Source organism: Chiloscyllium plagiosum, unplaced genomic scaffold, assembly GCF_037043375.1.
Source record: "Chiloscyllium plagiosum isolate Xiang-an unplaced genomic scaffold, Cpla_swu_hap1 HiC_scaffold_11, whole genome shotgun sequence".
NCBI lineage: Eukaryota > Metazoa > Chordata > Chondrichthyes > Orectolobiformes > Hemiscylliidae > Chiloscyllium > Chiloscyllium plagiosum.
Window position 1 is genome coordinate 24,724,187 of NW_028270149.1, and position 23,429 is coordinate 24,747,615.

At 41.3% G+C, this 23,429-nt stretch overlaps 1 protein-coding gene across 3 annotated transcripts in view; it reads left to right on the plus strand.

Annotated features, from left to right (window-relative positions):
• Nucleotides 1–23,429, plus strand: part of LOC122557370 (sestrin-1-like) — a 60,367-nt gene that overhangs the window by 30,002 nt on the left and 6,936 nt on the right. For 2 of the 3 annotated variants that reach the window (XM_043705009.2, XM_043705011.2), the window contains exons 2-7: nt 12,114–12,179; nt 14,046–14,246; nt 17,641–17,823; nt 18,612–18,845; nt 20,895–21,039; nt 23,141–23,259. In XM_043705009.2, the coding sequence (XP_043560944.1) occupies nt 12,114–12,179; nt 14,046–14,246; nt 17,641–17,823; nt 18,612–18,845; nt 20,895–21,039; nt 23,141–23,259 (948 nt within the window). Of the gene's footprint in view, nt 1–10,422; nt 10,486–12,113; nt 12,180–14,045; nt 14,247–17,640; nt 17,824–18,611; nt 18,846–20,894; nt 21,040–23,140; nt 23,260–23,429 lie in introns of all 3 variants that reach the window. The other variant, XM_043705012.2, reaches the window with a different exon arrangement.

Consider the following 23,429-nt stretch of genomic DNA (forward strand, 5'->3'; position numbering starts at 1 on the left):
TTGTCTGGACTTGTCCTACCTGCCTATCTCCTTTTTCACCTATCCACTCCACCCTCTCCTCCCTGACCTATCACCTTCATCCCCTCCCCCACTCACCCACTGTACTCTATGCTACTTTCTCCCCACCCCCACCCTCCTCTAGCTTATCTCTCCACACTTCAGGCTTACTGCCTTTATTCCTGATGAAGGGCTTTTGCCCAAAACGTCGATTTCGCTGCTCCTTGGATGCTGCCTGAACTGCTGTGCTCTTCCAGCACCACTAATCCAGAATCAAACGTGACTGGTATACTCTCAGGGTTTGCTGACAAAGTTCACCCATGACTTCTCTTTATTACCAGAATTCTTCATATTCACACTGTATTGTGTGTAGGGAAAAATAAGTAGAATGCTCTGCGAGAAGATCAAATAAGAAGTAAGTAGAAAAGGTGATTGAATTGAAAGCACCACTGAGGAGGGGTTGTTTTAATAGCCTCTGAAGGAAACAAGAACAATAGCAAGTTTTGGAGGCTTAGGCAAACTTTTGCTCCCTGAATGTGTTTTTTTGTGTAGCATTTAGTTCCATGAAGTGACGAATATCTGTAAAAAGATTTACCTCCTGAGATCCAACCTAGTTCTGTGTTTGCGTAATTTATATTCACATGTTGAAGTCCTCTCTCATCAAACTAACTCAAATAGCATGTCCGCCTAGACCAAATCAAATCATTTCACTACGTAAAGACCCCAATCAAAGACCTTTGAGGCTGGCTGATCCTTTTCTACATTGCCTACACATGAACAGGATGTAGATGCTGACTGAGATCTAACCACAGCTTTATGTACAGCAAAGGGTACATTCACTTCTGTTGGTCTTACTTTCAAAAATGTATCACTTCGTTCTCCTCCACGTTCAACTTTATACAAATGAACTTCAAACCATATACCAGCTTATCAGACTAGTCTACCTGTGATCTCCCACAATATTGCATTATTTTGATACTCTGTTCTTAAGTCCACGTCATTTTGCTTCATCAAACTGTGTTCATATTACAACATTATATCTCTAAATGCGAATTCTTTCCTTCCATCTTCACAATCACACTGGGGAGGACAAAATGACCTGAAATGGGCCCCAGCCACTCAGTAGCACTGCTGTCAACTTGATCCACCTTATGGCATTCTGGGCCCATTGTTGTAGGAGTTTGTTCTTTATAGCCTGCACATATTGTTTTATTTTGCCTTTCTGTGCGATTGTGTGTTGTTGCAGCTTAGTTTCTGATGAATTATCACGTGTATAAACTGGGTAAGGTCATGCATTTCTTTGTGGAGATGGTTTCAGTCTTGTTTTACCTTGAGCTGGATTTCACTCACCTTCTAGGGAAGGGATAAGAGGTCTGGGTTGGGAAGCAGAAAGTAAGAGGAAGGTAAATAAAGATAAATCAGTGAGGAAAGTGGTGGACTGCTCTCTCTTCAGAGGCCAATCAAGCCACGTAAGTGGCCATTTAAGAGCCTTTTGTGGCCACTAATAGTATTCTACCATGGTGGGTCGGCCCTGTGCCAATGAGGAGACTGCCTGATAAATTCTTGGTCCTAATTGGGCATTCAGGGCAATGGCTGCTGCCTTGGCAACCCTCCTACCCCTTGCTGGGGGCTGCATGACTGGCTCTGGTGCCCCAAGACCCAACTTAGCTAGTTGGGAGCAATGACCTGCTCCCATTGTGTCCTGTCTATTATGTGCATTCCCAACAGTGGCCTCTGGTCACTATGGCGCTGTTAAACGGAAAGCCCTCTTGATAGGTCTTGGAGATTGGCTCTGGCTCTTTAAAGGGACGGAAGCTCCATTGGCAACTAATTAATTCCTGGATAGTTTTGAAAAATATGGCAACAGATCCCACCCACAACCAAAATAGTTGCCTAACCTTTGCTTTTGCACTTGCTGCCCTAACAGAAGTTCAGCCTTCATGTCTGTTTTAAAGCTAGGAACTTATGAAAAAAAGTGATTTAAATATAACGTAAGTGTTGCTGCAAAGTTATCAAGAAAAGCAAAAGCCAAAATAGAAACTGCAGTAGGGAGAAATGGCTGCTTTCATAGATAAAGGAACGAAAGAACATTTTCAAATTCAGAAAAAAAGTCTTCTGGTGGTTACAGCAAGAAAAATGTAAAGTTTTATCATCATTTTCACAATTGAAAACGTTGGAGTATTAAAATAGGTTAACATTGATGTGGATAAGAGGAGGACATCAAGCTTTGGTTTAACTTCAGAATCTAACATAGGAGTGTCCCCTCTTCTATAGCAGCCACTCATTTAAACGTGACAGAGAATATGTCACGTTTACATCCTCTAATACTTTCCCTCTCATTTTTTTCGTGTGATAATATCAGTGTTGTACCAAAACAGCATATCCTCCAAGTTGCTATCAGTAATGTCACACAAAATCTCTTGCAATTCAAACACATCTGTCACACTCCAGACACTGTCTCAAATGGTACACACTGTTATTTTCTTTAAAAGATGTCGATCACCCGCAAAGAGGGAGAAGCTGGGTGTTTCAAAATGGCAGTTCTGGTCTTGAGATGGACACAACAAGTGGCTGCAGTTCTTCTTTCAGATAAGAGCTTAAGCTGAGGTCCACTATGTCAGATGAGTGCAGAAGATCTTATGACACTGTTTTGAAGAGCAGGCACATTATCACTGTATCCAGGCCAAACCCAATTCTTTAATCGGCCTCATTAAATAGATTATCTAGTAATTAAAACACTGCTGTTTGTGGAATTTGCTGTGCACAAATTAGCTGCTGTGTTTCCTACATTACAGCAGTGACTCCCTGTCAGAAGTGCTTCATTGGTTGCAAACCATTTTTGGGGTGACCTGAGGCCTATCTAAAGGTGCTATCTAAATTCAGGTCTTTTCATGTTAGCAAGGTCATTGCAGAAAAAGAGAATTATGTTTAAACCGTGCTGGTTTAACCACTGGACATCACTTTATAGACAGCAGAGTACTTTCGAAATGTAGTCACTCCTGGAATGTAGGAAATAGGGCAGGAAGTATAAAGCAAGATTCCACAAATAGCCATATGGTAATAACCAGATAATCTCATCTTTTTGTATGTGTGAGACATTGATTGAGGGATGAATATTGGCCAGGGCACCAGAGATAACTTAACTGTTCTTTAAAACAGGGCCATGTTATTTTTAATGGCCACATTAAACAGGCAAATATGGCCTCACTTTAATGTCTTATGCAAAATTCAGTACTTTCTCACTACATTGTTATGGATTGCCAGCCATGTTTCTTGTTTGCATTCAAGGAGCCTAGAACCAAGACCTTCATGATTCAGAGGCAAAATCTCTACCAAATATAACCACAGCAGGTACTCTCAAGGAGCCATTGATCAGTCATGCAAAGAGGTCAGGCTAGCTTATCAGCTAAAAATATCTCAACTGTCGACTAGTGAGCAATGCCATGGAAAACATTCATGTGAAGAATCGATTATAACCCGGATAGGTTTCTGCTGTAATTTGATTTGAAGAATTTAGATGACATAAATATCAGATGATGCATTCCTAAGAGTAAATGATGTTTCCTCATTTGGGTCGGTCCAGAACTAAGGAGCATTGGTTTAAAATTAGGAGTCGTCCTTCCAGGACAGAGACAAGGAAATTTTTCTGAGGGCTGTGTGACTTTGGAACTGTGCCTTAGAAGGCAATGGAGGTAAGGTCATTGAATACTTTGAAGACAGAGACATATTCTTGTCAGGCAAGCTAATCAAGGGATAGAATTTGAAACACTAAATAAAATCAGCCATAATCTTATCGAATGGCAGAACAGCATCGAGGGGATGAATGGTCTGCTGTTGCTCATATTTTGTATATTTGTATGAAATACAAACCAGAATCTAATCAAGGTGTTTTGATGCTTTTTTAAATTAAAGCTTGATGTTATGTTTTGTGGGAAGCTAATGAAAGGAATATGGGGAAAAGTAGCCCTGAAGCTTGAGTTACCTAGTTTGTACGGCTGCAGTTTCTGAAACCTAGCCACTTCTTTATGCCCTGGTCTGGGGTTGGGATTCCTGAGTGGAAATTAGCTTCCTATTTCTGGTGAACCCATTCACATGAATAAAGATTTTATGCAACCTGGTGCTGCCCCTGACATAACTGGAGGAAACATCCATTCACTCCATTACAGCAGTACATGTACCGATATGGAAGATGCTCTGCAAAAGTTCACCAAGTCTCCTTCGACTGCACCTTCCAACCCATGACCACTCCCACTTAATAGGACAAGGGCAGTAGATACTTGGGAACACCACCACCACCTGCAATTTGCCCTCCATGCCACACACCATCCCGGCTTGGAAGTATATCGCTGTTCCTTCAGTATCACTGGTTCAACATCTTGGAACTGTCTCCTTGACAGCACTGAAGGTGTCCCTATGTGGGATTATGACTAAACGCCTCTAAGTCAGAATCCCACCGCTGCCACCAAATGTTAGGTTATTTTCCTGAGGTTTCGCACACGAGATGCAGTTCTCACACACTAACTTCTGCGAACAGTTAAAGTTTATTAAAGCTTGTCCAAGCTAGATGACCCCCTTTGGAACTCTTTGCAGGCAGGTGAAGTCGGGTCAACGTGAGGCCCTGAACAACGAAAAAACATCCCTTTTATACAGGTCAGTTAGCCATGTCTACAGATGCTCTGGCCACTCCCCCACAGTCACATGCCACTCAAGACAATTCCCAATTACTCATAGTCACATGTTGGTAAAAACAATGACTGCAGATGCTGGAAACCAGATTCTGGATTAGTGCTGGAAGAGCACAGCAGTTCAGGCAGCATCCGAGGAGCAGCATAGTCACATGTTACCCACGGTACAGTGGCAGGATGAGATCATCCTCAAAGATAATACTAATGCCCTAATCCTGGGGAATTGTTATGCAGATGATTTTCTGACTCAGTGATTCCTCAAGAAAATGCATGTGCGACATACCTCTAACCAGAAAGCATTTCTGGATGCAAGAGATTGAATTAGGGTTTAACTTGACAATAGCAGGGGAGTAATAGCAAATGACTGTCTAGATGAAGTATAAATTACAATGGATAGTCATCCACATTCTTTCATGATTGTCGTACCCACCCAAAGACAGTGCAGTTTAACCCTTTAATATTACATTGATGTCCAAAGAGATATTTCCATTTAATCTTTTAACATCAAACCTCCACTAAATGGCCATCAGTGGTTGAAGAAGGCAGCTCAAAACCACCGTCTCCATTGGGGATAAGCACTAACTGCTAGTATAGCCAGTGGTGGCCATGTCCCTGAATGAATACAAACAATGGACACTGAGCAGAACCGAACTCCCCCATTATCCTTGGGTGGCACCCATTACTCTGTGCTTTTCATTAATGTAGCTGCAGGAATAGGAAAGAAAAACAAATTAATCTCAAAATTCTGCTGAAGGATAACACCTTCATCAGAAGTACATTTTTACACATGTTGAAGTGTGTGATGTGAGTCTGTCCTTCACCAATGAGGTATATTTGCACAGACAAAATCTGGGATGATGGTCCAGAGTAGAACCTTACCTTTAAGGAAACTTAAGGAGCCGTGAGAACTGAAAGGATGACTAAGACCTGTCCCTGGTGGTGTGAACAAGTTTGGCTAGTGCTTCTACAAATAGAAATGTCTTGCAAAAACTAAACAAGGTACTAATCAGAGCACAACTGGAATACAGTGAATAGTCTTGGTGTTCTTATCTAAGGAAAGATATATTGGTATTGACCCAGTTCAGGCAAGATACGCCGGATTTATTTCCAGGTATGGAAGGATTTTGTAACGAAGGGAGGTTAAGTAGGTTGACCTTGCTACTTTTGGAATTTAGAAGAATGAGGGTGATCTTAATGAAACATGCAAGATTCTAGGGGACATGCTTCTCCTTGTGGGAGAGGGTAGGACTAGAGGGCATAATCTCAAAGTGAGGTTTCACCAGCCAAGCCAGATAAGGAGGAATTTCTTCTTGGACAGTAGTGAGTCAGTGAAATTCTTTATCACAGAGGCTGGTCATTAAGTATGTTCAAGGCTAAAATAGGCAAATTTTTAATCACTGAGGGAATCGAGAGCTATGAAGAAAAGGCAGGAAAGTTTAACTGAGAATTATTAGATCAGCCACAGTCTCATTGAATAGTGGAGCAGACTCAATGGGCTGAATCTGTTCATATGTCTTAGGACCTCTTTGTGTTCTATTGACTGGGCACAGAGACCACCTTCTAGAAAGTTTGTGATCTGAATTTAAATTGTACCTGTTGGGCTTTCTTCAAGAGGGACTATATATATATATGTTTCATTAAGTGTTGCATCAGAAAATGACGTTGTGATTCCAGCAAAATCTAACGCGTGTGAAATTTTCATACTGTGCCACTGAACTGTAACAATAGCATCTGCTTGCGATTTGGATCAGCCATTAATGTCTTTTTGCATGTGTTGAATAAACCTCCTTGGCAGATTGAGTTTGCCAGTAGGTGAGAGAAGGTTTTAGTTAAGATGCTAAGCTGCTTTCATTTTGCAGAATATTGAACATACAGAGAAACAGTTAATTACACAATTTAATTCGTAAAACTTTATACAATAAATAGAAATAATAAATGTGCGCCACAACTTCACTTTTCCAGCTTGTTTGACTTGAAGCTGGCTTTCTAAGTCACCTCTCCTACGTTTAGCACTTCACTGTATGTTTTCCAATAAAACTTTCTCAGGCTGCTCCCATCTGGGCTTTTTTATTATAGAATCCATATTTAGCCCATTTAGTCAATACCCTCTCTATCTCGACAACCTACATAGCTAAGCCACCAATCCTGCATATACTTGGACAATAAGAGGCAATTGAGCATGGCCAATCCATTTGACCTGCAAATCTTTGGATTGTTGGAGGAAACAGGAGCACCTGGTGGAAGCCCACACAGATACTGAGAGAACATAGAAATAGTCACCCAAGGCTGGAATCGAACCCAGGTCTGGTAGCAATGCTAACCACTGTGCCACCTATGTCCCTGTAGAAAGTTGGGACTTGGTTCATGACCTCTGGGACTGGCCAGAACGACTGCTAATCAAGATTATTACCACACCTCTTTTTGTGTAAAGCTCAGTCAGGGTTAACTGGCTCAGTAACTATCATCCTGCTTCTTGATTCAGAAGATGCAAGGGATCAGTCCTACAGCAGGAACATAAGTAACATCATCAAGGCTCACATTTGAGCATGACATGACAATGAGTGAAGGTCTTGCTGTTAGGAATACTGTCTTTCACCTGAGCCAGAATCCCAGAACTGATACAGTGCAGAAGGAAGCCATTGTGCCTGCACTGGATCTCGCATGTTGTAACTGTGTGCCAATCGCTTGGCCTTTCCCTGTAACCTTGCTCATTGCTTCTATTTAAATAATTATCTGATGCCCTCTTGTCTGCCTTAGCTGAACCTGCCTCCATCACAGTTACAGGCAGTGCATTCTGGACCCTAACCACTCACTGCTTGAAAGAAGTTTTTTTGCCTTGCCTCGCCTCTGTTTCATTTGCATATCGCTTGAAAATTGTGCCTTCTGGTCCTTGCTCTGTTAATGAGAGGGAACAATTTCTCCTGATCCACTCTGTCCATACCCCTCGTAGTTTTGAAAACATCAATCAAATCTCCTCTTGGCCTTCTCCTCAGCAAGAAAAGTAGTCCCAATTTTTCCAATCACTCCTCATAATTAAAGTGTTTCATCATGGAACCATTAGTGTAAGGCTCCATATGCTGTCTCAGGTTGATGAAAATTATCCCATAGAACTATTCAGAGAAGAACAGGGAGTTCTCCTTGCAAATATTTCTCCCTCAGCTGGGATAATTTAAAAGAAGTAAATTAATCTGCCATTTTTCATATAACAATCTCTATATGGGACCGTGTTATGTACAAGATTACAACATTGTGTGTTCTTCAATAGTGATTGTAAAGTACTTTGAGACATCCTAAGGTTGTAAAAGGTACTTATAGATGCAAGTTCTTTATTTGACAAGCAATAACATTCCATTCGCCTTTCTGTTCGCCCACAGTATGAATATTTATTGGGAGCCCTTGGGATGAGATAACAATTTCCCTATTGTTTCCGTTAGTCCTTGATAATGCTGTTAGTGTCCAACTTCAGTACACATCTGGAAAGTTTCTGTGGCCCTCCTTAAACAGTGGAAATCCACTTTTGTTTTGCAAAACCCAATTTTTTTTTAGCCTATCCTTTGAATGGGATGATGCTTTGAAAAGAAACAAATTGTGAAATTAGACCGTGTGTTTCAAGCGTGGGAGAGTGTGTTCCACATCTTGCAGCCAGATCGAAATATCGGGGTGGGGGAGGTCAGAAGGAAGCACTGCATAAGAATTTACTTTGTAGAGGAAGGAGTTTGAAAACAGTGTCTGGTTTTCTATGTTCTTGGTGGGAAAGAAGGAGTTAACTTTTCTTCCTCTATGACAGGAGAAAGTTTTAATATTTAAAGAAAACTCCTCTATAGAGGAACCCGAGACCAGCTTCCTCTCAAACTGTTAAAGGAGTGTAAGGAAACTGCCAGCTGCAGTCTGAAAACTTGGTTCCAGGCCAAGTTGATGAACTGTTTAATGCTGACATGGGCTATATTTCATCATCCAGCATTGCTCTTTGTGAAGTACCTTATTGTACTGTAGCATTAAGTAAACATTGCTTCAGTGAGACTAGACCACCATAACATTATGACGTTGGTATCAGCTTTTCAACCAGTTGCATTGGATTGGACACTTGTGAAAGAAGTTTTGCAGCGGAATTTTGAACAACGCTTTTCTAAATTTATTCTCTGTAGAAAGTTTCCGTGCTTATTAAGTAGGGGATGTCAGTGCTGGGGAAATGGAACACTTTGCCATTTCATGCACCTTAGAACTTAGGCAACTGCCTGTGTCAGTTATAGTACACCTCAGATGTAGCAGGAACGAAGCATTCAACCTCAGAAGAGTAACTCCTACTCAAGCTTCTGCCATGAGATTGCTAATGTGTCAAAGTACAGATTGTTTTATTCTGAAGTCTTGTTGGCTTGGACTGCTGGGATAAAGGTCTGCACTTCACACTGAGGAAAGGCCTCTAATGGAACCTGAAGTGCACATGGGCATGAGCCCACAGCACAAAGCTATCTGCCAAATGATACAAAATTAACAGCTTTACTTTGACTTCAGAGATGGTTGGTGTGGGAAGATGAAAAACTAGTCACAGTGCTGTCGTGTGATTTACATTTCTGCAGCTAGAAATAAGGTACTGTATTTTGGGTCAGAGATTTGAACCTGACCTGAATTAGACCACATTTTTCAGACTGTACATAGGTACCAGTTTGGTGGGTGGGCAGGCAGGGTGTGCACATACAGCTGGAAATGTGATGCATACCACATTGGTAAGGACAAAGGAGAGGTGTTCTTTATCCATTTTCTAACTTTATTGCCATCATTTTCCACAACATTGAGACATCTTGTTGAAGGTACTTCTGCATCTAACTGTGATGAAACTGACTGGAAAGTCAGTGTTGCTGAAGTTGGGTTCTTGAAATTGGAAATTGTTCCATTACTCAACAATTTATTGGGGAATATGGTTGGGAGTTTGTGTAAGGAGGGTGAGTTAAAAGCTAGTTTAAGATATATTGGAGTGGAATAGGGATTCTGGCTACATTAAGTGTTGTTTCAGTCAGGCCAGGTGTCAATAGTTTTTGTGCTAAATGGTCATTTATGTAAGTTTGCAATACGAACCAGGGACTTCAGAGTCTGAAGTCATGCATTAACATGGTGGATCTTGTAGCATTTATAGACATAAACAAGTACGGTATATTTGATTGAAAATAATTTACAGTATGAATCTAATAAAGTGTTCTTCTTGTGGCCAACTTGTTAGAGCAGTGCTTTCCAAACTTGTTCCCACTGTGACTCCATTTCAAGGCTCAAGAACTGCTGTGACCTCTGTGAGAGCAAAGGCCTGTTAGAGTGGGAATGTGGCTGTTGTAACTTTATCCAAACTCCACAGCAACTATTACTGCCTCTCATGAGCACAACTCTCTGAACCATAACCCCAATTGGTGAACCTCTGTTTGGGAAGCCCTGCCTTCCAGCCTTCACTGGAGTTTATCAAAACTGTGTAGATACTTTTGAGGCAGTTGTTGTGCATGCTTTCAGTGGATATAATACAGGCAGCAAGAACTTGAAAACTACACCAAACTTCTTCAAAATGTTGCCCTGATGTTTTGCAATGTGTGTTGATATTTGACCTTTGACCATTAATAATCAACTTGTGACCATCATTTCTTGTCACTTTCTTTGACTTCATTTTATTGTTTGATTTCCCTCTTTCCCTGTAACACTACTTGCATATTTACAACTGTTTTTCCATTTTTCTCTCTACCTTTCATTTTTCTTTTTCTAGCCGTGAATATCAACCCCTCATTCCGTTGTTTCCTGCCTTCCTAAGAGACCATAAGACTGCAAGGTATGGGTACAGGAGAAGACTATTCTGCACCTTGAGCCTGTTCTGCCATTCAATAGGGACGTGGCTTATCCAATATTCCCTCAGATCCACTTGCCTGCCCTTTCCTGTAGCCCTTGATTTCCCATACTGATCAGAATCTATCTCATCCCATGTTCTGTTTGCCTTCTTTCTCTTCATGTTTTTCTACACTGATACTTATTTCTCTCTAACTCTGTCTCTCTGCTTCTCAGTGTTTTGTTTTCCCCTGTTCTCTGCCTTTGTTTCTCCCTCTGCTACTAAAGTTTGCTCTCTCGGCTTGTATGTTTTTTTTTCTGACTTTTGTCCTTCTCTGCCCAGCCACACCATCATGTAATGTGATAAATGAAATTCAGAATACACAGATTATCACTTCAGTGTTGTATTGACACGACCTAGATACGAGCAGTACTGCTGTTCCACATTTCACTTCACAGGCACATATTTGAAGAACCTTACACTCTGAGATGGACGTGCATTTCTGTGTTCTGGGTTATATGAAACCCCCTCGTCAGTCTTGTGTTTACTGTATAGCTTCTTGGTGCCAGAATTTTTGCAGCTTTGCCTGCTGCACAGTTGTTAGACTGATTGATTTGTTTATAGGCGCTGCCTCCTATAGGGGGTAAGGTTCCAGAGTAGTTGACCACCCATCAGTACATCATTCTTATTGTTAATTAAAACTGACCTTCGTGATTTGGCAATGGTTTATTTTGTCATGAAAGGTATTATTGTAGAACCTGATCCTGTCATCATGAATCTAACAAACTGCATTTATATAGCATCTTTAATGTAGTGAAATGTCCTAAGTTACTTCACAGCAGTGTAATGAATCAAACCACAAAAATATATTAGGACAGGTGGCCAAACGTTTGGTGGAAGAGGTAGGTTTTAAGGATGACTTTTCTTTGTTTTTGAATTCTCACATCTCTCCTGGTTTTGTCCCTGTTTTATCTTAAGTTTGTGTGGTGGAAAAGTATAAGTTAAATTTCTGTAATAAGAAGCCCCTTTAAACCCATTCTCATTGAAAGCAAACGATTCAAAATCCATCTACAAGCAGTAAGGTCCCAGTCAGTGTTTTCAGAGATATCGATTCCATGCAACGTCTCCTGGGACCTTTTTGTGTCTCTTGCAAAATTCCTACTTTTTAAAAAATGTTTAATGTTTGCGAGTTAGTGCTGAATTGGACTTACCTTTCTCTTGCTTCAAAGTCTCCCCATCTCATCACGGTGAGTTCCCCACTTCACTACAGCCACACGCTGCTAAAATCATATCTGCCTGGTGCTTTAACTAAACCAGCCCCAGCATCTACAAACCTTTCAACTCTCATTTGTCCCTCTTTCCTCCCAGAGTTTCGAAGGGGTTTAAAGCCAAACTTGGCTTTGTGATGGTTACTTGCTAACTTACCTCCCCCGTTCCTTGTTCTTTACACCACATTAATGTTGTGTCCATTGGACCTTGAAGTTTCAACCAAGTCTGTAAATATACTACAATAAGATGCAAGAGTGAATCAACCGAGACTTCCCTGGCTGTAAGAGGCACTTTAAAAGGTAATTGAATCATACATCAATCCAGTGTAGCCTTTAGTAACGTGTCTTCTTCTGATTCTCTTCCAGGAGCGGGCAGGCAGGGTCGCTAGACCTTGTACCAATGGACAAAATCCATTGATACCAGAGCATGAGGTATTGTTCAAATTAATTGTTTGCTGGAAATAAGTTTTGGAAATGAGTCAGTTGAATGTAAAAAAAGGTTGCATGGGTTCATTTAAAGTCATAGAGATGTACAGCATGGAAACAGACCCTTCGGTCCAACCCGTCCATGCCGACCAGATATCCCAACCCAATCTAGTCCCACCTGCCAGCACCCGGCCCATATCCCTCCAAACCCTTCCTATTCATATACCCATCCAAATTCCTCTTAAATGTTGCAATTGTATCAACCTCCACCACTTCCTCTAGCAGTTCATTCCATAAACGTATCACCCTCTGTGAAAAAGTTGCCCCTTAGGTCTCTTTTATATCTTTCCCCTCTCACCCTAAACCTATGCCCTCTGGTTCTGGACTCCCCCACCCCAGGGAAAACACTTTGCCTATTTACCCTATCCATGCCCCTTGTGATTTTATAAACCTCTATAAGGTCACCCCTCAGCCTCCGACATGCCAGAGAAAACAGCCCCAGCCTGTTCAGCCTCTCCCTATAGCTCAAATTCTCCAACTCTGGCAACATGCTTGTAAATCTTTTCTGAATCCTTTCATGTTTCACAACATCTTTCCGATGGGAAGACGACCAGAATAGCACATAATATTCCAACAGTGGCCTAACCAATGTCCTGTACACCTGCAACATGACCTCCCAACCTCTGTACTCAATACTCTGACCAATAAAAGAAAGCATACCAAACACCTTCTTCACTATCCTATCTACCTGCGACTCCACTTTCAAGGAGCTATGAACCTGCACTCCAAGGTCTCTTTGTTCAGCAACACTCCCTTGGACCTTACCATTAAGTGTATATTTAAGGATGCACGCAATACCTCACTGACTAGAGTGTATAATGGAGAAACCTTGTGGGCCTGTAATGTTCCTTTACTCTTACACTGTCACATACCCACTGATTAGACTGTGATTATAACATTGAGTCCATAACAATGTACCTGTTTCATTCCTTCCAGTTACCTCTGATTCCCTTCCACAAAGGCAGCTTAATACGGAGGGACCGTTCCACAGAGAACATCTGCCCACCCAAATCTTGACCACTGTCATATTGCACATGTGAATTGAGATGAACTGCACTGTGTGCTCAAACATAGGGACACAGTGGCAACCCCTGTCAACCCAGTTCTATCATCCTGAGGTCCAGTAGGTCACCAGTTAAAAATCAGCAATAGGATCCTGCCTGATTAATTTTCCAACTCCCAAGATCAATTGCAAATACAATGACCCATATTGCTATCCCAGCCTAGAAACAACCTGGGGCTTTTATAGTTTGCTTAGCTCAGTTTACTCTTGAGAAGTTTTGAAAAGAGGTTTCTAGAGCAGTCAGTTATTTGCAAGATTTTAAATTTCTTCTCCGAGCGCTTCTTTGATTGTAGGCGTTTTTTATTTATTTTTCAGCGGGACCTAACATGGACATTAACCAAGAGTAAATGCATGGTCTTCCTCTTAGATAATTTTGCCTGTGCTACTTTACAACTAGTTGTCAGGATAGTGACAACAAAATAAGTGACTGTTCTTTCCAACTCCTCCCAGCCCTGGGGAAGTAACTGTTTCTCCACTTGGTGCTTTCCACCAGTGTTGGTACCTATTCTCGCTCAGCAGGCAAAACTAACCAGTCATCTGTGACATGGGGATGATGGCAGAGTAGGGGTGGGGTACTTAAAAAGCTGAATTCACACGTGTTTCCACACTTGAGAGCAGGATGGTGTACATGGAGCTACAGGAGGATCCTTTTAGTTTAATAAACTTAATAGCTAGCCAACCTCTTTTGAGCTAAATGGATTTTAAGGAATTTGACTGACTTTTCTGTTTTGTGTTGCTTTTAATATCAGATCAACAAGATGGGTGCAGACAATGAGCGGACTCACCTGCTGTTTGTGAAAGCGCTGGGCAGTAGGAGCTGTCTGGACGGAGTCGTGCAACTCATGGGATGCCACCCTCAGTACTTGGAGTCATTCCTGAAAACCCAACACTACCTGCTGCATATGGACGGACCTCTTCCCTTCCACTACAGACACTACATCGCCATTATGGTAATGTCACTGTGCCTTTTCTGCCAGCCTTTAGAAATGTGGCTTTAATCCAAGGGGTGCAGCACATCAAGTTTCAGATTTTGACCTTGCCACGCAGGAGAGAAAGGTGTTCAGGAAAGCTGCCATTAGTGAGGCATGTCTCCCCACCATAACTGTTTGGTAAAACAAACAAGGACAGGACTTGTACATTTAATGGTAAGGCCCTGGCTGGTATTGTAAAACAGAGACTTAAGGGTTCAGGTACATAATTCTTTGAAATTTGCGTACAGGTAGACAGGATAGTTAAGAAGTGTTTAGATTAGAGTGGCGCTGGAAAAGCACAGCAGGTCAGGCAGCATCCGAGGATGGTTAAGAAGGCAGTTAGCTTGCCTTCGTTGCTCAGACTTTTTGAGTAAAATAGTTGAAATGTCATGTTGAGGTGTACAGGATGTTGGTGAGGCCTGTGCAAGAGTCTGAATAGAGTTCAGTTTAATAATATCCTTCCTATAACAGGAGAGGGTTCAGAAAATATTTACCAGGATGGAGAGTTTGAGTTATAAGGAGAGACTGGATAGGCTGGGACTTTTTGCACTGGAGTGTATGAGGTTGAAGGGTGACTTTGTGGAGGTTTATAAAATCATGAGTGGCATAGATAAGGTGACTAGCAAAGGTCTTTTCCCTGCGGTGGGGGAGTTCAAAACTAGGGGCATGTTTTTAAGTTGAGAGGAGAAAGATTTGAAAAGGACATGAGGGGTAACGTTTTTTTACACATTGGTTGGAGTGAACTGCCAGTGATAGTGATGGATACAGGTACAGTTACACCATTTAAAAGGTATTTGGATAAGTGCATGAATAGGAATGATTTGGATGGATATGAGCCAAACGCAGGCAGGTGGGTGAGATAGTTTAGTTTGGGAACATGGTCAGGTCAGTGTGGACTAGTTGAACGGAAGGGTCTATTTGCATACTGTATGAGTCTGACCCTATAGCTACTGTTGGAGCAAATTGTCTGTTCAGCTTGATGTCACTGACGCTTATGGACACTTGGAAAGGCAGCATACCACCCTTTGTTGGAAGCGAACCTATCTTAAGGAGGATAAGACTGAGGATTTATGATTTGCTTTCACCTTTTTTGACATTTCGCTACATTATATCTGCATATATTCAACCTGTAATACTCAGCAGGAACAGCTCATGCATTTATACAACTATCCCTAATATAGTTAAACATCTCTGGACATTTCACAGAATTATTTCCAAACATAGTTTCACTCTAAGATCTTTAGTCAGGTGAGTAAAAAACAGGTTGTTGTTCCTGGATTTCCAGACGGGAGAGAGGGGGAGGCTTAGTGATGTGCTTCAAAAGCCTGTGACAGCTGGCATTTGTCACTGATGGTGTAATTGAAACTGAGGATAAGCAAGAGACCAATTTTGGAGGAACACCAATTTCTAAGAGGGTAATAGGACTGGAAGAGATAATGGAAATTGGGAAGGGGCAAGGACAAGATTAGATTAGATTAAATTCCCTACAGTGTGGAAACAAGCCCTTCGGCCCAACTGTCCACACCGACCATCTGAAGAGTAACCCACCCAGATCCATTTCCCTCTGACTAATGTACCTAACACTGTGGGCAATTTAACATGCCAGTTCACCTGACCTGCACATCTTTGGACTGTGGAAGAAAACTGGAGCACCTGGAGGAAACCCACGCAGACACTGGGAGAATGTGCAAACTCCACACAGATAGTCACCCAAGGCTGGAATTGAACCTGGGACCCTGGTGCTGTGAAGCAGCAGTGCTAACCACTGTGCCACCATGCTGCCCCCAAAGGAAGTATCTGAACACAAAAATGAGAATTTTGAGGTTTAGGCATCCTCTACAGCAAGTGTTTGTTGCGCTATAGCAGACAATTCTCTCAATCATCTCCAGGACAAAAATGAACATTTCAAAACAGGATGCTCACTGAAGCAGCAACGTGCCCTTGTGATTATCTAGTCATGACATGCATCAGCTACTGTCTGAGCTGGAATAGAACAATAATCCAGTGCAGCAAGGTGCACTCACACTTGCTTAATCAAATCAAGACCACCACTCACTATCTTTGTCACAGACCTTTCATTGAACTCTTGTGTCCATGTCTCTCTGTCTGAACTCCCTGAAAAGTGGAACTGCTAGATGTTAGCTGCACTACTCATTGCAGACTGAACACCACACTAAAGTGACAATATCTTCTTGTAGCCTTTATTTTTGCCTTAAGGGGTTTAAGGGAATTTTTGTCTGTGCTATTTCCTTCTATCCTGCACATCGCACTCATGCAACTTCCAGGCTAAGAGGGGCTTTTTTCTTCATTTGGGGAAACCTTTGTCACTTCTAATTAATATTTTGATTATTTTCATTAAAGTGTGCTTATGGACTGCAGTGGATCATAGTAACAGTTTGCCGGAGCTAAATGAATGAGAGACATTACAACCATCTCCATGATAATGATCATGAGGGAGGATTGAACACCACTAAAAATGGGGGATGTCTTCCCCCATTTTTTGTGCCAGCTCCCTTTTTATGTTCACTTCAGTTGCTTAACCCAGCCAGCTTTGTGTTGATAACTGAAATGACAAGTAATCTCTGCTGATGACTACACTTACACCACCATCAACTCCTTTGTGAAGTTAGCCTCACTTCAGTCGGCCTCAACAAAAATCTCCATGGATATTAATCCAGCTCCTGCATTCTCCATTTTTACAAAATGCTCATAGATTGAATACAAAAAAAAATACTAATTATTTAAAAGGCTTGGTTTGAATGCCTCTCGTCATTCATTTTTAAATTAATTTTGTCTTTGCTTTAAAGACAGAAAACTTGACTAAATTCCAGGAGTTACATTATCTCAAACTAAATGCTGTCTGTTCCATTGCGTAGAGTCGTAGACATGTACAGCATGGAAACAGACCCTTCGGTCCAACCCATCCATGCCGTGTAAAGAAGTTGTTGAGTATAGTATCTGTTACAACTTTGTTCTTTCATTCTTCTGTGACATGGTCAGTTTGAGAATCGGATTTCCTCAAGATTTAATCTCATCCTATCCTGAGTTCAGTTACTCTTGCTGGAGTTCCATTTGGTGATGCCAGCAACCTTCAGATAGTTCACACAAGTGGTTGGGGAACCAAATGAAGTTCAAATATCTTTTGATCAAAAGGTCAACTACAATGCCATTGAACAATCAAGCAGACTAGAGGGGCTAAATGGCCTATTCCTGCTCCTATTCATTGCGCTTCTTTTGCCTTAGTAGCGCCTAATGTAGTCCAATAACCCAAAGAGGAATGTTGTTCAGTTTGACTTCAGAGTCTAATTTTGAATTTTTTTTTTGTTAAACCTTTCTCTCTCTCTCTCTCTCTCTCACACGCACACCATTCTAGGCGGCAGCTCGACACCAGTCCTCTTACTTGGTGGAAGTTCACATTAATCAGTTTTTGCAGGTGGGTGGTGACCCACAGTGGTTGCAGGGGCTTGACTGTATCCCTCAGAGACTGAGGAACCTCAATGAGATCAACAAGATCCTGGCACACAGGCCCTGGCTCATCACCAAGCAACACATTGAGGTGAGGTACATCCTTCTGTGAACCCTACATACCATCTGGCTGAATTACCGTTCAACCACATCCTAAATGTTTGGATTTCCCCAGTGACATGCTAATTTTGACACGAATAAAGTGGTAAACTTAAAACAGCAAAGACATTTTGATCGGTTTTTACTTTGATTATTTCAGTTCTGTTGTGTTTTGTTTTCACTGAGTCATTCAATGCAGAAAAGAGACTGTTCAGCCCATTGAGTCTGTGCTAGCTCTTTGAAAGAGCTGTCCAATCAGACCCACAACACCGCTCTTTTCCGATACCTTGCTCGTTTGTTGTTATTTTCAAGTTTAGTTTCCTTTTAAAAGTTATGATTGAATCTGCATCTACCCTGCTTTCAAGCAGTGCATTCAATACCAAACGTACAACTCTATAAGAAACAAAACACCTCATTTCCCTGATTTTTGTTTTTCCCAGTTATTATTTGAGATTGTGTCCTCTGGTTGCTGAATCTCATACTCGTGAAAACTGTTTCTTCTTTCTCACTCTGTCAAAACCCCCCTCATGTAGGGAGGACCAACCAAACGTTTCGGTCCAAAGCAGATCTGATCAAAAATCTATGCCGAAATGTCTCTTACCCAGCCTTTTTGGGTCGGTTCAGAATAATGTTAGCATAGGGCTGGGAGTTGATCCCTCCAAAGGCACGAAGGAACAGAAGAAGTATGCAATGAAATACATAAAGCAAGGGAAGCAATCAAATCAAAATATTATTATTCACCAACTTCTTTTTAAAACTTTACATTTTCTATCCACCTAGAATTTGCTGAAAACTGGAGAGCATTGCTGGTCACTGGCAGAGCTGGTGCATGGCGTTGTGCTGCTGGCTCATTACCACTCGCTGGCGAGTTTTGTATTTGGCTGTGGAATAAGTGCTGAGGGAGGACATGAGGGTGGCCATGTCTTAAGGCCTTCATCAATTAACAACCAAGGAGACACAACGAATGGAAATGGTAACATCCCGGACCCATCACTGGCGCATCGCAGGCGAAGGGTAAGCAGTGTCTTGCTGGTGAGGAAATGTGTGTTTGGCGGGCCGGTAGAATGGTAGTGTTAGGTTGCATAGTGAACTACCATACTGTTACAGAGAGCCCTGGTTAACTTCATACAAGAAGATACTCTGAGACAATAGTGAATTGCAGTTATATCCCTTTATAGGAGAGGACCATTTCAGAAGCACTTTTTTTTTTTAAAAGTGGACTTTGATTAAACCATGAGCTTTGTGCAGGGAGTGGTTGTATGCATAATATTTTACAAAGCCATTGAGCTCCTTCTGGCTTAAGTGGATGGGGCCACCTTCATTCACTGCTAGTGCAGTAGCTAATTGTCAGTGCATGCTCGAACCATTTTGAAAAACTGAGTTACGTTCATTGGTGTATGCATATCTGGATGGAAAGCAGCAATAATCCTAAACAGAACAATTATGTTGTTGTTCTCTGGATACTGACTTTTGCTGGAGTAAATTTCTAATGGTATCACATCCAAATGATCAACAGTCCATGTAAAAAGGGCTGTTACATTAATGTTGAGTGACTTTAATCTTCATGTGGAGGGGGAAAGTCAAATTGGCAGAGGAAGCCATGAGAAATAATTCATAATGTATTCAAGATAGTTTCCTAGGCCAACCAGGGATCAAATCTTTTGGATTTGGCAATGTTTAGAGGCAGGTTTAATAAATTATCTCAGAGTAAAAGAGAAAATGGTGATTTTCAAATTGAATGTTAAATTCTACTTTGTTACAGAGACAAACTTGGGTCAAAGACAACTGAGAAACTTAAATTAGGGTAATTACAATGGAATGACAGCGGAGCTAATTAGAATGGATCGAGAAAGGGGTTAGCAGTGAAGACAGTTGAGGAGCAACCACAGATGATTAAGTAAATAGTTCACGGCTCAGAATAGATATTTTCCACAGAGAAAGAAAGAAGGGGATAAACCAGCCAGGAAGTTAAAACTAGTGTCCTGCTGAAAGAAAAACATACAATGCAACAAAGATTGGTGGCAAGCCAGATGACTGGGCAAGTTTTAAAACCAACAACAGTTGACGAAAAAAAACTAATACAGAGAGAGTAAATAAATTCTGAGGATAAACTTGTAAGTAATACCAAGACAGTCAGTAAGAGCTTCTTTAAATATATAAAAAGGAAGAGAAAAGCCAAAGTGAAATAGGTCCCTTGGAGAACAAGGGTAGGGAAATCATAATGGGGAATCTGGAAATGGCAGTGGAGTTCAGGAAATACTTTGCATCAGTCCTCATGATAAAAGACACTAATAGCGATCCAAAAATACTAAGTAATCAAGGGGCCACAAAAAAAGGTGAGGAATTAAGGACCATTACTATCACAAGAGAAAAAGTACTGGGGCAATAAATGGGGTTAAGAGCTATTAAGTCCCCTAGACCTGATGAGATGCAACAGACTGGTAATAATCTTGCAAGAATCCTTAGATTCTGGAGAAGTCCCGAAGGATTGGAAAATTGCTGAAATCTCCTGGTTCAAAGGTAGAGACACTATGATGGTGCCGCAAGCATCCTGCCCCATTCATTATGTATATAAACTCATTTATTCTCCACACTTGGAAGATTAAACCCAGATTAGTGCTTTGGATTGAATCTACATAAATGAATGATTCAGTTCAAGGGAGAAATGTAAATATTGGTTAGTTTGTGGGAATTGGGAAGTAGGAAAATAAAAGATTTTGTTTCCTGGCTTTGGTAGCTGGACTTGCTGCATGTCTAGTGGGGTTTTGTAGCTCAGTACCATATGAGTTGAGAGGGATTTGAAAATTTTGGTTTCTCTTTTGTCAAGTTGTTAGGGGAGAGTTGGATTGAGTGTCTTAATCTCACTGTGTAAGGAGAACTTATTCAGATAGGTGTGAATCAAGTGGGATATTCTTGGGGGAGGGCCAATGAAAGACCAAGACCAATAAAAACCCAAGATACTCAGCCGATCTGGTAGCATCTGTGGAGAACGAAACAGAATTAACATTTCAGAGCGATGACCTTCTATCCAGTGCTAAGCCACTTTTTTTTTTATTTCTTCAGTCAGTGGATTATTCCAGTGATTCCGAATATTTGGCAGACAGGATTCAGAAATTTCAAGCTGAGAAAGAGAATGAAGAAGAGATGCTGCGGGATGAAATATGGATGGGAGTAGAGACAGAAAAAGACACAAGTCCACCAACCAGAGGTAAGCAGGATTTCCTTCAACTGGCTTTTTAGTTGTATAATTAAAGGATCAGTTTAGCTCAGTTGGTTGGTCGGTTGGTTCGCAAAGCAGCGTGATACCGATAAGTGGGTTCATTTCCCATCACCGGCTGAGATGACCATGAAAGATTCTCCTTCTCAACTTATGTGTTTGTGTATACAGTACAAAATTTCAAATTAATTATTTAATTCACTCTGGTTTATATTTCATTCAGACAATAGTTTCCTACCTCAAAGTATGTGTACCTGCCAAATGTTGTCTCCATAAGGATGAGGCTTTCCTTTTTGACATGTGCATTCCTTACATGATGTGGAATAATTGGTGTGGAATGCAAAAATGACTTGAAAAGCCAGAGTACAGGATCACAAAATGGTGGTATCTACAAGCACTCTCTGTGAATGGACTTCATACCTCAACCCCGCTGAAGCTGTTATAACAGAAGGGTTAAAAATCACACAACACCAGGTTGGAAACACACTAGCTTTGGAGCACTGCTCCTTCATCAGGTGGTTGTGGAGGACAAAATTGTAAGGCACAGAATTTATAGCAAAGGTTTACAGTCTGATGTAACTGAAATTATACATTGAAAAATACCTTGATTGTCTGTTCGAATACCATGATAGTTTCACTTCTTTCATGTGTAAATCACAAAACCTTTTTTTAAAAGTTGCATTCTCAGGTTAACTGTAACAATTGGTGTTAGCCCCCTGTGTTCTCTGTCTCTGCCATGATGTTTAGATTGATTCTAATCTAAAAAGTGAGGTAACTGAGTTTTACATGAATGCATGCAGTTTTTGAGCAAAGTACAATGTAACTCTGCAAGTACAAATTCACCCCACAAACATGTATGTATGTGTGTGTGTGTGTGTGTTGGGGAGTTGTGAGTGTGCGAGAGATATGTGTGTGCGTGACTGTAAAGTGGTCTAAGTCTCAGAGGGTGTGTGTGTGTGTGTGTGTGTGTGTATGTATAGTGCAATGGTGGTCACCTAAGTGTGCCATGAATCCAAGGTCCTACACATACACGCAGGCACTCCTGTGGATACACGCAGGCACCCCTGTGGACACACACATAAACACGGACATACATAAACACAGACACTCACACACACCCTTACAGGCACACACAATCACACATGCATCCTCTCAGAGACTTAGACCACTCTACATTCACGCGCACACACATATACACTCCTCTCACAGACACACACAACCCCCCCCCCCACCCCAGACACATGCACCCACTCATAGATTTAAGACACTCTACACTCACATACACACACATATACACTCTCACACTCTCAACCTCCCAAGACAGACAGACAGACACACACACAAAGACCCACATGGACACATATACATATACGTTTGTGGGGTGAATTTGTACTTCCCGAGTTACATTGTACCTCGCTCAAACTACGTGAATTCATATAAAACTCAGTTACCTCACTTTTTAGATTAGAATCAATCTAAACATCATGGCAGAGACAGAGAACACAGGGGGCTAACACCTTCAACATATTGTCTAGCTATCACCAATTGTTACAGTTAACCTGAGAATGCAACTTTTGAAAAAAGGTTTTGTGATTTACACATGAAAGAAGTGAAACTATCATGGTATTCGAATAGATGAAAGACTCAACAGACAATCAAGGTATTTTTCAATGTATAATTTCAGTTACATCAGACTGTAAACCCTTGCTATAAATTCTGTGTCTTACAATTGTGTCCTCCACAATCACCTGATGAAGAAGCGATGCTCCGAAAGCTAGTGCTTCCAATTAAACCTGTTGGATTATAACCTGATGTTGTGTGATTTTTAACTTTTGTACATCCCAGTCCAACACTGGCATCTCTAAATCATAACGGAAGGGGGAAATCCATGGGAGAAATGTGATGGAGCAGCCCAGCAATGTCACATAAGCATTCAATAGAAGAGTAGGGATGGCAAAAGCCTTGGAACAAGTGACACTGTTACTCATTTCCAGAATTAGTGGAAAACCAAAATGTAACGAAAGGGAGCAGTTGTTCCTTTATGATGAGTTTTAATCTCCTCTCTCTGACATTTTAACCTTTGATTACACAGCTCTGGAGGATAAACCTGTCACAATGCCTGACTTGTCTTGTTATGTAGAAGACCCTGAGTTTGGTTACCCTGAGTTCGCCAGAAGAAGTGGAGAGCAGCTACCTGTTTTCCGGGCTCAGGTACAATCTCTTCAGTAGAATGTGGCAAAAGGATGTGTGTATGTTCGGATGTGGGTACCCATGTGGGAAACCTGAAATTAAAGCAACCTGCACCATGGGGAGATAGAGGCATTCTTAAAATTAAGGTGGTAGGAGGAGAAATTCTCCTGTCCAGCCTTAACATTGAGGCT